At 63.3% G+C, this 11815-nt stretch overlaps 1 protein-coding gene across 2 annotated transcripts; it reads right to left on the reverse strand.

Annotated features, from left to right (window-relative positions):
- Positions 1-1954: 1954 nt before the first annotated feature.
- SHBG (sex hormone binding globulin) lies at positions 1955-11499 on the reverse strand. 2 transcript variants are annotated; one of them, XM_084616293.1, is made up of 8 exons: positions 11312-11499; positions 6831-6946; positions 6019-6205; positions 5139-5300; positions 3699-3864; positions 3204-3349; positions 2405-2624; positions 1955-2164 (listed from the first exon to the last, which is right to left on the reverse strand). In XM_084616293.1, exons 1-8 carry the CDS (start codon positions 11393-11395, stop codon positions 1971-1973), a joined length of 1275 nt encoding a protein of 424 aa, XP_084472419.1. In that variant the 5' UTR covers positions 11396-11499; the 3' UTR covers positions 1955-1970. The 2 variants fall into 2 exon arrangements, with proteins under 2 accessions (XP_084472419.1, XP_084472418.1); XM_084616292.1 differs by having other exon boundaries at positions 6831-6949.
- Positions 11500-11815: the final 316 nt, after the last annotated feature.

Below are 11815 nucleotides of genomic sequence, written 5' to 3' on the forward strand. Positions count from 1 at the left end.
TTACAGTCACAATTACAGTCACAACCTGCACAGTCACCTCGTGTCTCTCTCACGGTACCGTCTCCCACAGTCACAGTCTCTTTATCACCCTGCCAAACTACAGCCATTCACAGCTACAGCCATCAGGCCTCAATCACGCGTACAGCTACAGTCGTTCAGAGATGCACAGTCTCAACCGCGCAGGTGCTTCATCTCATACACAGCTACAGCCCCGCGTCACACCGCCATAATCTCTTAGTGATGCACCCACACACAACTACAGCCGTTCATACCTACACTGTGTCGTGGCTGCACAGGTAACAGATTACGCTGGAGCCCCTGTGGTTGTGTGTGCGATTAAGAGACTATGGCCGAGCGCATGTGTCTATGAATGACTGTCGCTGTATGGGTGACGAAAACGTAATGGATGTAACTGCGAGCGACTGTAGTTTAGGGTGTGTGATTAAAGAGATTATGGGATGCTGTATGAAAGAGACTAGGCAACTGTACTGTTGTGACTGTCATCGTGAAGGGCTGTAGTTAAGAACCCACGACAGAGCAACTGTGTGACTAAGACTGTACAACAATGACCAGTGTGTGTGTGTGTGAGTGTGAGTGTATGAGTGTGAGAGAGACAGACTATGAGATTGTATGGCTGTATCTATATCTGTGCATGACTGTCGGTGGGTGTGTGATTACGAGACTGTGTGGCTCTGGATGTGTGTAATTAAGAAACTGCAATTGTCCACAATTACACACCCGCCTACCAGTCAGTCACACTTATTCGCAGCTTTACAATCTCTTAGCTACACACACAAACTACTTCAACCAGCAAAGAAAGGAAGGTAGACAACTTGATGCAGTCCGGAGTTGCTGGGCTCAGTACAGGCGATCTGGATGAAATACCCCACTCCATGCTAGACAGGAGGCTCAGACTTGAGGTCTAAAGCTCCTTTCTGGCCTGAAAAATCAATCAACTCTATGACGTGTAGTCAACACACAGTCGCTGAGTCTTTGGATTACACATGTGCAAACTACAATCATTCACCATTACACAGTCTCAGGTGTGTGCATAGAGGTGAGTCTTCACAGGCTGTACAGGGAGAAGCGAATACTCGCACACACACAGACAATCAGACCGTCACCCGCAATCACAGTCACCTCGACAAAACACGAGGAGCATGACAAAAATTAGACCCTCGGACACACGCACACAGTCAGACTCGTGCTCACAATCACCATCACCCAACCACTTGGGATGAGCTTGACACCCCCCCACACACAGTCATACAGTCACTGTTGCACACTCCCAGTGCAAGACACAGACACCCAGAAACAAGCACCCACATGGGCGACAGTCACACGGTCTTGCACACACGCAGCCCCATCACCCTCGACGCTCAACAATCCTGCATGAGCACAATCGCCCAAACACTCGCCCTCACCGCTGCCAAACCAGGCACGGTGCTACAAACACACCCAAGCCATTCACAACCACCTTCCCGCCACTGTCACAACTAGTCCACCACACCCCATCGCAGCTGCTCACAGTCACCCCATCGCTCACAGCCGCACGGACACGGCTACGCAGCGACCAGCCCAACGGCTCCCAGACCTCCCAGGACTCCGAGTTACGCAGCCCCACACCGTCACAACCACTCCCAGGCCCAGCGCTGCCCCGCCACAGCCCCACAACCACTCCCCGGCACAGTCGTCCCCACCCCCGGCACAGTCGGACACTGTCACCGCGGTGCCGAGGCACAGCCCGACACTGTCACAGACAACCGCTCCCAGACACATCACAGCCGCACCACCAGTCACAGCCCCACACCAGCCATAGCCCCCCCCCCGGTTACTGCCGCTCCCAGTGACAGCCCCACATCATCACAGGTCACCACTGCTCCTACCCCCCTGAGCCACATACCCCCTCCCACTCCCAGTGGTGTCCATTGCCCGGGTAACGAGGGAGGCGGTGTTGCCCGGCAGATCCTTTAATCAGCACCGTGGCCCCTGGCTCTCCTCCCCGCTTCTGCCCCCTCATGGGCCCCAGGGCAGCTGTGGGCCCAGATGGTGTCGCTCCTGAACAGGGCTGAGTCCAGGTCCAGTTGGTGGCCTTGCACCCGGATCCCCCGCAGGCAGCCCCGGAAAGCCCCCCACTCCTGGGGCCTGGGGGTCTTGTCCCCGTCTGCAAGGGAGATACAGAGGGGAGCAGGGGGTCAGAGGGTGGGGAGAGAGGGGACCCCTCCCCCGGCTCCCACCCACCACCCACACAACTACCCCTGAAGGGGAGGGTCTCACGTTAAGGCCGGCCCGGCTAAGGTGGGAGGGGGCACAGTCAAGGCCGTCCCAGCTGCGGGGGAAGCCGTCAAGTGGTACCCAGGGACGGGGCAGGTTGCTACCGTGTGCCCAGAGGGGGTGAATGTACCTGGCAGCCCCCCAATGAAGAGCCGCCCCTCCTGGCCCAGCCAGGTCCCCTGCAACCACTGGAAGTCGGGGGGCTGGTTGGGCAGGGTGCCTCCATGGTTGCCCAGCTGCAGGGCCAGCTGGGTGGGGGAGACCCGCAGGCGCAGGGGGGCGTCCAGGCAGGGCCCCTCCGGAAGGGGCAGCCGCAGCTTGGTCCAGTTGCCGAGGCGCACCACCATGGCCTACAGGAGAGTGAGCGGGAGGGTCAGCGGGGAGACGGAGATGGCGCTCCCCAAATCTGCCCCCACACCGCACGCGGGCAGCGACCCCCCCAATGGTGTCCCCCGTGAGCGGATCCCCGGCACCATTTCCCCCCCGGTGAGCAGATCCCTGGTACTGTGCCCCCCTCACCAGTGAGTGGGTCCCCGGCACCCCCACACACACACAGAGCGAGTGGATCCCCATCACCGCCCCCCAGCTGAGCAGATCCCCCCAGCACTGTGGCCCCAGTGAGCAGATCCCTGGCACCACCACCCCCCATGGGCGGATCCCCAGCACAGCCCCCCCCCCCCCCGGTGATCAGATCCCCGGCACATTGGCCCTCCAGTGAGTGGATCCCTGGTATTGTGCCCCCCCGCCAGTGAGCAAATCCCCAGAACAGGGCCCCCCATCATGAGCACATCCCTGGCACCGTACACCCCCCCCCAGGGAGCAGATACCCAGCCCCAGGCCCCCCATGGTGAGTGGATCCCCGGCACCATTCTCCCCCAGTGAGCGGATTCCCCCCACGCCATCTCCCCCCCCACCCCCCCGGGACTCACCGTGGGCTGCAGGACCAGGCTCAGTGCCAGGCTCCCGTCTGGGACCCCCACAGCCAGCACCAGCCCCGTCTGCCGGGGGGCCCGGATCCCCAGCTCCACCTCCAGGCCCCAGCTCCCGTTGGGGGGTGCAGTGCCACCGGCCAGGTCTGGGGGGGGGGGCAAACACAGGGGGCAGGTTAACTGGGGGCAGGGGGCGGGACTCCCCCAGCAGATGCTGTCAGTGGGAAGGGAGTTGGGGGGTCACTGTTGGGGAGGCCTGGGGGAGGAGGGATTACTGCAGGGGGGGCTGGGAGGCCTGGAGAGGGGGGCCTGGGGCTGTCACCGTAGAGGGGCTGGGGGGTCACTTCAGAGGAGAGGGGGATGTGATGGGGGTGTCACCGTAGGGGGAGGGGGGCCATCCAGGGAGCCGGGGTGGGGGATCCCCGTGCGGGACAGAGGCGGTGTTGGGGAGGAAGGCGGGCCCAGGCCGCCCGAACGCCGGGGTCCCTGGGGTACCTGCCGGGCGGAAGCTGGCCAGCCCCGCCCCGGGGAAGAAGCTGCCAGGCCGCAGGGCGCTGAAGCAGGGCTTGGCCTTGGCCCGCAGGGCGGCGCCCTCCCGCCAGGTGGTCGTCTGGTTCAGCCAGCTCCACCGCCGCAGGCAGCCGTCCATGGCCGTGTTCATCTGCAACGCCGGGGGGGATGAGGGAGGCAGCCCGCCCCCAAATCCCAGCTCCCAGCCCCCCCTGCTCTCACCCACCTGGCCCCGCTGCCCTCCCAGATCTGGGGAGAGAACCCAGGAGTCCTGGCTCCCAGCCCCCCTGCTCTCACCCACCAGCCCCCACTCTTCTCCCGGAGCCGGGGAGAGAACCCAGGAGTCCTGGCTCCCAGCCCCCGCTGCTCTCACCCACCAGCCCCCGCTCCCCGCCCAGAGTTAGGGAGAGAACCCAGGAGTCCTGCCTCCCAGCCCCCGCTGCTCTCACCCACCAGCTCCCGCTCCCCTCCCAGAGCCGGGGAGAGAACCCAGGAGTCCTGGCTCCCAGCCCCCCCTGCTCTAACCACCTGCCCCCACTCCCCTCCCAGAGTTAGGGAGAGAACCCAGGAGTCCTGGCTCCCAGTCCCCCCTGCTCTCACCCACCAGCCCCCACTCCGCTCCCAGAGTTAGGGAGAGAACCCAGGAGTCCTGGCTCCCAGTCCCTCCTGCTCTCACCCACCAGCCCCCACTCCCCTCCCAGAGTTAGGGAGAGAACCCAGGAGTCCTGGCTCCCAGTCCCCCCTGCTCTCACCCACCAGCCCCCGCTCCCCGCCCAGAGCCGGGGAGAGAACCCAGGAGTCCTGCCTCCCAGCCCCCCTGCTCTAACCACCTGCCCCCACTCCCCTCCCAGAGTTAGGGAGAGAACCCAGGAGTCCTGCCTCCCAGCCCCCGCTGCTCTCACCCACCAGCCCCCACTCCGCTCCCAGAGTTAGGGAGAGAACCCAGGAGTCCTGCCTCCCAGCCCCCCCTGCTCTCACCCACCAGCCCCCACTCCCCTCCCAGAGTTAGGGAGAGAACCCAGGAGTCCTGCCTCCCAGTCCCCCCTGCTCTCACCCACCAGCCCCCACTCCGCTCCCAGAGTTAGGGAGAGAACCCAGGAGTCCTGGCTCCCAGTCCCCCCTGCTCTCACCCACCAGCCCCCACTCCCCTCCCAGAGTTAGGGAGAGAACCCAGGAGTCCTGGCTCCCAGCCCCCGCTGCTCTCACCCACCAGCCCCCACTCCGCTCCCAGAGTTAGGGAGAGAACCCAGGAGTCCTGCCTCCCAGCCCCCCCTGCTCTCACCCACCAGCCCCCACTCCCCTCCCAGAGTTAGGGAGAGAACCCAGGAGTCCTGTCTCCCAGTCCCCCCTGCTCTCACCCACCAGCCCCCACTCCGCTCCCAGAGTTAGGGAGAGAACCCAGGCATCCGGGCTCCCAGCCCTCACCGGGGACAGCAGGTGCGAGGCAGGGAGGAGCAGCCCCCCCATGGCGAGGCGCATCTCAGGCACCGGGCGCTCAATGATGGGGTACGAGACATGGCCCAGGGCCAGAAGCTCCTCGTCGTCCACTTCCAGCCGCACACTGTCCCCCTCGTTCATCACCAGCATCTGGGGGGACGAGGGGAGCACACGGCTACAGCAGCCCAGCCAGGCCCCAACCTCTGCCCCTCCCACCCCAGGGGGAACCCCCAAACTTACCCCAGCTCCTTCCAGGAGCTCCCGCCCCAGAGAACCCCCAAACTTACCCCTGCCCCTTCCTAGAACTCCTGCCCCAGGGGAACCCCCAAACTTACCCCAGCCCCCCTCCAAACACCCCAGCACCACGGTCCCCCCAAAACCCACCCAGCCCCCCTCTGCCCTGAGAGAGTCCCCAAAACCCATCCAACTCCCTGTCCATCTGCCCTCACATCCAAGGTCCCCCATAATCCACCCAGTCCCCCTCAACCCAGAGAGAACCCCCAAAACCCACCCAACCCACTGTCCAGCTGCCCTCAGGCCCAGGGTCCCCCCAAAACCCACCCAGCTGCCTTCCACCCTGAGAGAATCCCCAAAAACCCACCCAGCCCCCCTCCAGCCTACCCCACTCCCAGGGTTCCCCCAAAGCCACACAGCTCCCCCAACTCCAAGGACCCCCCTAAAACATACCCACATCCCATTTATGGCTTCCCCAAAGGGACCCCCCCAAAACCTTCCCCCTCCTCCCAGCCATCCCCACCCCAGTTGCCCTTCCAATGCCCCCAGCCCCGCCCTCTCCGGCCCCGCATTCCTCTTCCCAGCACCCCTACCCCTCACAGGAGCCCCCCGACTCCCCCCAGCCCCCCCATACTCGGTGCCAGTGTCCATCATCCAGCCGCTGCCCGCCCCGAACACTGATGTTCGTCATGATATTGTTGATCTGCATCTCGGCCTTCCCCCGGCGCAGCCCCAGGACGAACCAGTCGTGGTCCCCCATGTCCCCGAAAAAGATCACCCCCTCGGGGTCCAGAGTGCGGAACTCGAAGGACGAGGCGGTGCTGGGGAGAGAAGGGCCCACACCGTACACAGGGAACCCAGGAGTCCTGGCTCCCAGCCCCCTGTGCTCTAACCCACCAGCCCCCGCTCCCCTCTCAGAGCCAGGGAGAGAACCCAGGAATCCTGGCTCCCAGCCCCCCTGCTCTAACCATCAGCCCCCACTCCCCTCCCAGAGCCGGGGAGAGAACCCAGGAATCCTGACTCCCAGCCCCCCTGCTCTAACCATCAGCCCCCACTCCCCTCCCAGACCCGGGGAGTGAACCCAGGAGTCCCAGCTCCCAGCCCCCCTGCTCTAACCACCAGACCCCACTCCCCTCCCAGAGCCGGAGAGAGAACCCAGGAGTCCTGGCTCCCAGCCCCCCTGCTCTAACCATCAGCCCCCACTCCCCTCCCAGAGCCGGGGAGAGAACTCAGGGGTCCTGGCTCCCAGCCCCCCCCTGCTCTAACCCACTAGCCCACACTCCCCTCCCAGAGCCCAGGCGAGAACCCAGGAGTCCTGGCTCCCAGCCCCCCCTGCTCTAACCCACCAGCCCCCCACTCCCCTCCCAGACCCGGGGAGAGAACCCACCCTCCATCTGACCCACTAGCCCCCTGTGGGGAAGCACCCCCCGCCCCCGGGGATTGTACCTGGTCACCTTGCTCATGTCGATGTGGACGGTGGCTGCCGGGGTGGCGGCCCCCCAGTGGCGGCCAATATTCAGGGCCCCCTCCTCAGCCGGGAGGACCTGGAAGCAGTGGCCGTCCTGCTGGGGGGCGGGGGGGGAGAAAAGCAGTGGGTTACAGCCAGGGCCTTCTGCAGCCCCCTCACTGGCCCTTGTGGGGCGCGGCAGAGCCGTGGGGCGAGGGGCGAAATGCCCGGCCTGGCCATTAGGGGGTGTTTTCCGCCTCTTCCCCGGGGGGGCCTCAGGCATCCCTGCAGCTCGGGACTCTCCTGTCAGGCGCAGACTCACCCCCAGACCCGTGTCTTTACGGTTTGTGTAAATTCCCCCCGGAGCCGTCTTGTGGCCAGGAGTCCCGCAGGCCCACGGGGGTCTTTCCCCCTCGGAGCACGTCCCCGCGGCCGCCCTTCCTACTGCCCTGAGTTACCCCGGCTGGCCGCCAGGTGTCAGCGTTGCTCCGCGGACAGGGCAGACTCACGGGGCCGGGGCTGGTGGGTCAGAGCAGGCGGGGCTGGGACGCCTGGGTTCTCTCCCCGGCTCGGGGAGGGGAGTGGGGGCTGGGAGCCAGGACTCCTGGGTTCTCTCCCCAGCTCCAGGAGGAGAGTGGGGGTTGGGAGCCAGGACTCCTGGGTTCTCTCCCCAGCTCCAGGAGGAGAGTGGGGGCTGGTGGGGGGGGGCTGGGAGCCAGGACGCCTGGGTTCTCTCCCCGGCTCCCGGAGGGGAGTGGGGGCTGGTGTGTTAGAGCACGGGACGCTGGGAGCCAGGACTCCTGGGTTCTCTCCCCAGCTCCAGGAGGAGAGTGGGGGCTGGTGAGGGGGCTGGGAGCCAGGACTCCTGGGTTCTCTCTCCAGCTCCAGGAGGAGAGTGGGGGCTGGGGGGGGCTGGGAACCAGGACTCCTGGGTTCTCTCCCCAGCTCCAGGAGGACAGTGGGGGCTGGTGGGTGAGAGCGGGGGGCTGGGAACCAGGACTCCTGGGTTCTCTGCCCAGCTCCGGGAGGGGAGTGGGGTCTCTCCTGTTTCACTGGCTCCTGCCTCTCACCCCCGGCCTCGGCTTGTAGGAGGAGAAAGCGGGGCCCACAGCATCCAGCCACCCCTGTTATCAGCTGGGGTACCAGGGCAGCTGACCCATCAGCAGAAGCATATCTAGGGCTGCTTTCACCCCTCTGGCTCCCCCCACGGTGGAGCAGTCCTGCCTCAGTTTCCCCTTTGAGCCAATCACCATTTTGCCCTGTGGCTGGCAGTCCCTTGCTCTGCCTCCAGCCGGCTCATTAATCATCTGTGCCCACTCAGGGCGATAACGAAGCCAGGGGGTTAGGAGGGAAGGGCCTTTTGGGGGTCCTTTGGGGTGTGTTGTGAACTGTGAGCGAAGCGCGAGATCACAGGCGGTCTGCAGAGAACCAGCCTGGAGCCAGGCAGGTGTGCTGCACCTGTCTCCCTTCGGAGCAGCCTGTTTTGTCTCTCCCTGTTTTATGGGTTCTTGGGTGTTATTGGCCTTACCGGGTCAGGCCAACGGTCCATCCAGCCCAGTGTCCTGTCTGCCGCCAGTGGCCAATGCCAGGGGCCCCAGAGGGAAGGATCAGAGGGAAAGATCAGAACAGGGAATCATCAAGTGATCCATCCCCTGGCCCCCATTCCCAGCTTCGGGCAAACAGAGGCCAGGGCCACCATCCCTGCCCATCCTGGCTAATAGCCACTGATGGACCTGTCTTCCAGGAACGTATCTAGTTCTTTTTTGACCCCTGTTATGGTCTTGGCCGTCACAACATCCAGTGGCGAGGAGTTCCCCAGGTCAACCGTGCGATGTGCGAAGAAATACTTCCTTTTGTCCGTTTTCCACCTGCTGCCTGTTAATTTCACCAGATGACTCCTGGTTCGTGTGTTATGAGAAGGAGCAAATCAGACTTCCTACTTGTCTTTCTCCACCCCTGTCATGATTTTATAGACCTCTCTCCCCTTCGCCGTCTCTTTTCCAAGCTGAAAAGTCCCGGTCTTATTCATCTCTCCTCGGACGGCAGCCATTCCAGACCCCCTGAATCATTTTTGTTGCTCGTTTCTGAACTTTTTCCAATCCCAATTGATCTTTTTGGAGACGGGGCCACCAGGTCTGCACACCGTATTCAGTCCGCTCCTCCAGCCGTGACGAAGCACGGACCCGGTGAGCGACGTTTCCGGGATTGGCTCGCCGCCCCAGATGATCTTAGCAACAGCTGGATCCGACAGCCCTGTAGCTTGTCCCCCATGTAAACCAAGATACCGGAAACACCCCCCCCACACACGGAATTAGTGCAACAGGGAGACGGAAACTAGGACTCTGTGTGTGTGTGTGTGTGTGTGTGAACTGCGAGAAAGCTACAGCTCTTTGTTCACAAGGGACGAATTACGGGGAGTTAACTTGGGGCGGGGGGGGAGTTACTATCGGCTTACCAGGATTCTCCATCGCCGCCCCCGGGTGCTTTTTGGAGAGATCTGCTCTGGGCATTATTTTGGGGCAGGTCTCCGGCCCGCGCACGCTGGAGTGGGCAGCTTTTGGAGTATTTTTTTTGATGAGGCCTAGCCGTGCCTCGGTTTCCCCCTTAGGCTTTCCGGGGCTGCTCTGTGGAGCAGGGTGGGGGAACAGGACAAAGTCTGCTCTTGGGGCTGAGCGGTCTGAGACTGAACGGGTCACGGATAAGGACAGGCCCAGGCTGACCCATATCAGTAGAAAATCAGGGGCCAGGCCAGATGAACACCATAGTGCAAGCCCCACCTCTTCTGGGACTTGTTTCCCAGACTCGCAGCCCCCGGCTACCTGTCCCCTGCCGCAGCTCCCTGTCAACCCGGTCGTGGCTGGGACAGCCAGGCGGCCTGTACACCCTGTGCGACAACACACCCCCGCCAGCGTGCAAACTCACCGGCAAGAGGGACACGCCGTCGGCTATTATCACCCCAGGACCTCTGTAGGTCCGGGATGGGTTGGAGAGGAAGTGGTCTGAGCACGGGGTTGCGGGCTGGACTCCCGGCTCCGCCGCAAACTGTGGGTAAGTCGCCCCGTGCCTCAGTTTCCCCACCTCGCCCTGCCTCCTGGGAGTGGGGGCTGTGAGAAGATATGCGTGAAAGAGGGCCAGGGGCCTAGAGACCACAATGATAGGCACCCCATCCATGCCACAGACAGAGGACACCTAATAACCATGGACCCACTGTCTCTAATGTTGCCCTTGACTCAGTGCCAGGCATCCGGCTTGACATGCAAGTCAAAATCCGAATGACGGGACGCGGAGAGGAAGAGGATTCATTGGGGCAGGGTCAACGTGGGGTTTTGTAAAGGAAAATCACGCCTCGCCGATCTACTAGAATTCGTCGAGGGGGGCGACCAGCACGTGGACAAGGGGGACAGGCAGCGTTGATCCCGGCACAAGGATTCACCCCACAAAACGACACCACAACCTCAGCGCCCCGAAGGCGTCGGTAACTCCGAAACCGCCGTCAGGCTGACCGGAGCCAACGTTTACAGCCGGACCCGGACTTGAGTCAGCGGGAGGCAAACGCTGCTTTGAACCCTCAGCGTTCAAACGAAACCCGCCCACGAGCCGTTTCCTGCCCTTGGCCCAGGTGGGGGGTTTTTTGAACTCGCCCTGTGTTTTGTTAGTACAGTAGTTTATGGTTAACATGGTACTGTACAGTGTTTGCTTTTTGGGTCTCTAATGCCGACCGCCTCCTTCCGGGTCCGGACGAGGGGTGCGGGGTGGCCCGGTCCGGAACTCGGGTCTTGGTAACCCTGAGGTTCTGCTGTCACACACGGTGGGTTTCAAGCAGCCACCCAGGGCACCGTCGACCTGCGGAACTCCTCGCTGGAGGGACGTCCGCACGACAAAACGGGACGGTGGAAAGCATGGGATGAGTTCCTGGAGGATCACCCTGGCTGGGATGATTTAGTTGGGGTTGGTCCTGCTTTGAGCAGGGGGTCAGACTAGATACCTCCTGAGGTCTCTTCTGACCCCAATTTCTTCTACGATCGCTGTTAGCCAAGACAGTCTGGGACATGGGTCCCGGGTGTCTCTAAACCAGATGCCAGGGGATGGTCGTGCACCGTTTGCACCATTCTGTTCATTTCCCTCTGAAGCCCTTGACCTGCTGTCCCCCCGGTTTCTTCCTCCCGCCGTGCCCCCTTTTATATCCTTTGGCCGGCCGGGGCACACCCCACTGGGCCGAGCTTCCTGCCCCCTCACCTCTCCAGTGTGGGGTGTATCCACCCCATAGCGGGGGGACCAGAAAAAAAAACCCAGCTTAGGTCTAGCCAGACCTTTCGCTTCCCACTCAGAATTGTCCCCTTGTTTTCCCCGGAGGGAAACTGAGGCAGGGCGCCGCTAGAGGGGGCAGAGCTGCGGGGGGGGGGGGTTACACCACGTTGCCAGCATGCCAATGAGCTCTGGCACCAGCCTCCCGCCCTGCCCAGCCCCACGCCAGGCTCACCTTGGCCGAGTCCCCGTGGGTTATCGGCTGGCATGGCAGGGCCCCTACCGACAACAGGACCAGGAGCCCGGCTGGGAAGCCCATGGCGCCCGGAGAAGGGATCCCGTGTCGGAGCCGAGGGCCACCCGCTCCGAGCCCCTTTGCCCCGCCGGCCGCTCTGCGGGGCTGGCTAACAGGGGCTCGCTCGCTGACAACAGCGGGGTGGCGTCACAACCGGCTCAAGGGTCAGGGCCGCCCCGGGGGGAAAGAGATGACAGGGCGTTGGCCCCTGCGGGCGGAGGGGGGAGCGTCGGATCACGCCCCGGCTGGCTGGATCGGAACCAGCCCCCAGGGACAGCCAGCTAGGGGAAGGGCAGAGAGGGAAACTGAGGCACGAGGGGGTGGAACCTGGTGCCATGGGATGGGGGGCAGCGGGTTAAGGCCCCAGGGGTGACAGCTCCAGCAGCGGGGAGCCCCCCCATAGACTCAGGCAGCCCCAATGGACTGGGGACCCCTTTCTTGGCC

Source organism: Lepidochelys olivacea (assembly GCF_965140295.1).
Source record: "Lepidochelys olivacea isolate rLepOli2 genome assembly, chromosome: 28".
In the NCBI taxonomy this organism is placed as follows: Eukaryota; Metazoa; Chordata; order Testudines; family Cheloniidae; genus Lepidochelys; species Lepidochelys olivacea.

Coding starts and splice junctions, on each gene's coding strand:
- SHBG (XM_084616292.1), bottom strand. CDS start 11,395: ATGGGCTTCCCAGCCGGGCTCCTGGTCCTGTTGTCGGTAGGGGCCCTG. Junction 6,206..6,830: donor GACATGAGCAAGGTGACCAG/GTACAATCCCCG, acceptor TTCTCTCCCCAG/CACCGCCTCGTCCTTCGAGT. Junction 2,165..2,404: donor CTTCATTGGGGGGCTGCCAG/GTACATTCACCC, acceptor TCTCCCTTGCAG/ACGGGGACAAGACCCCCAGG.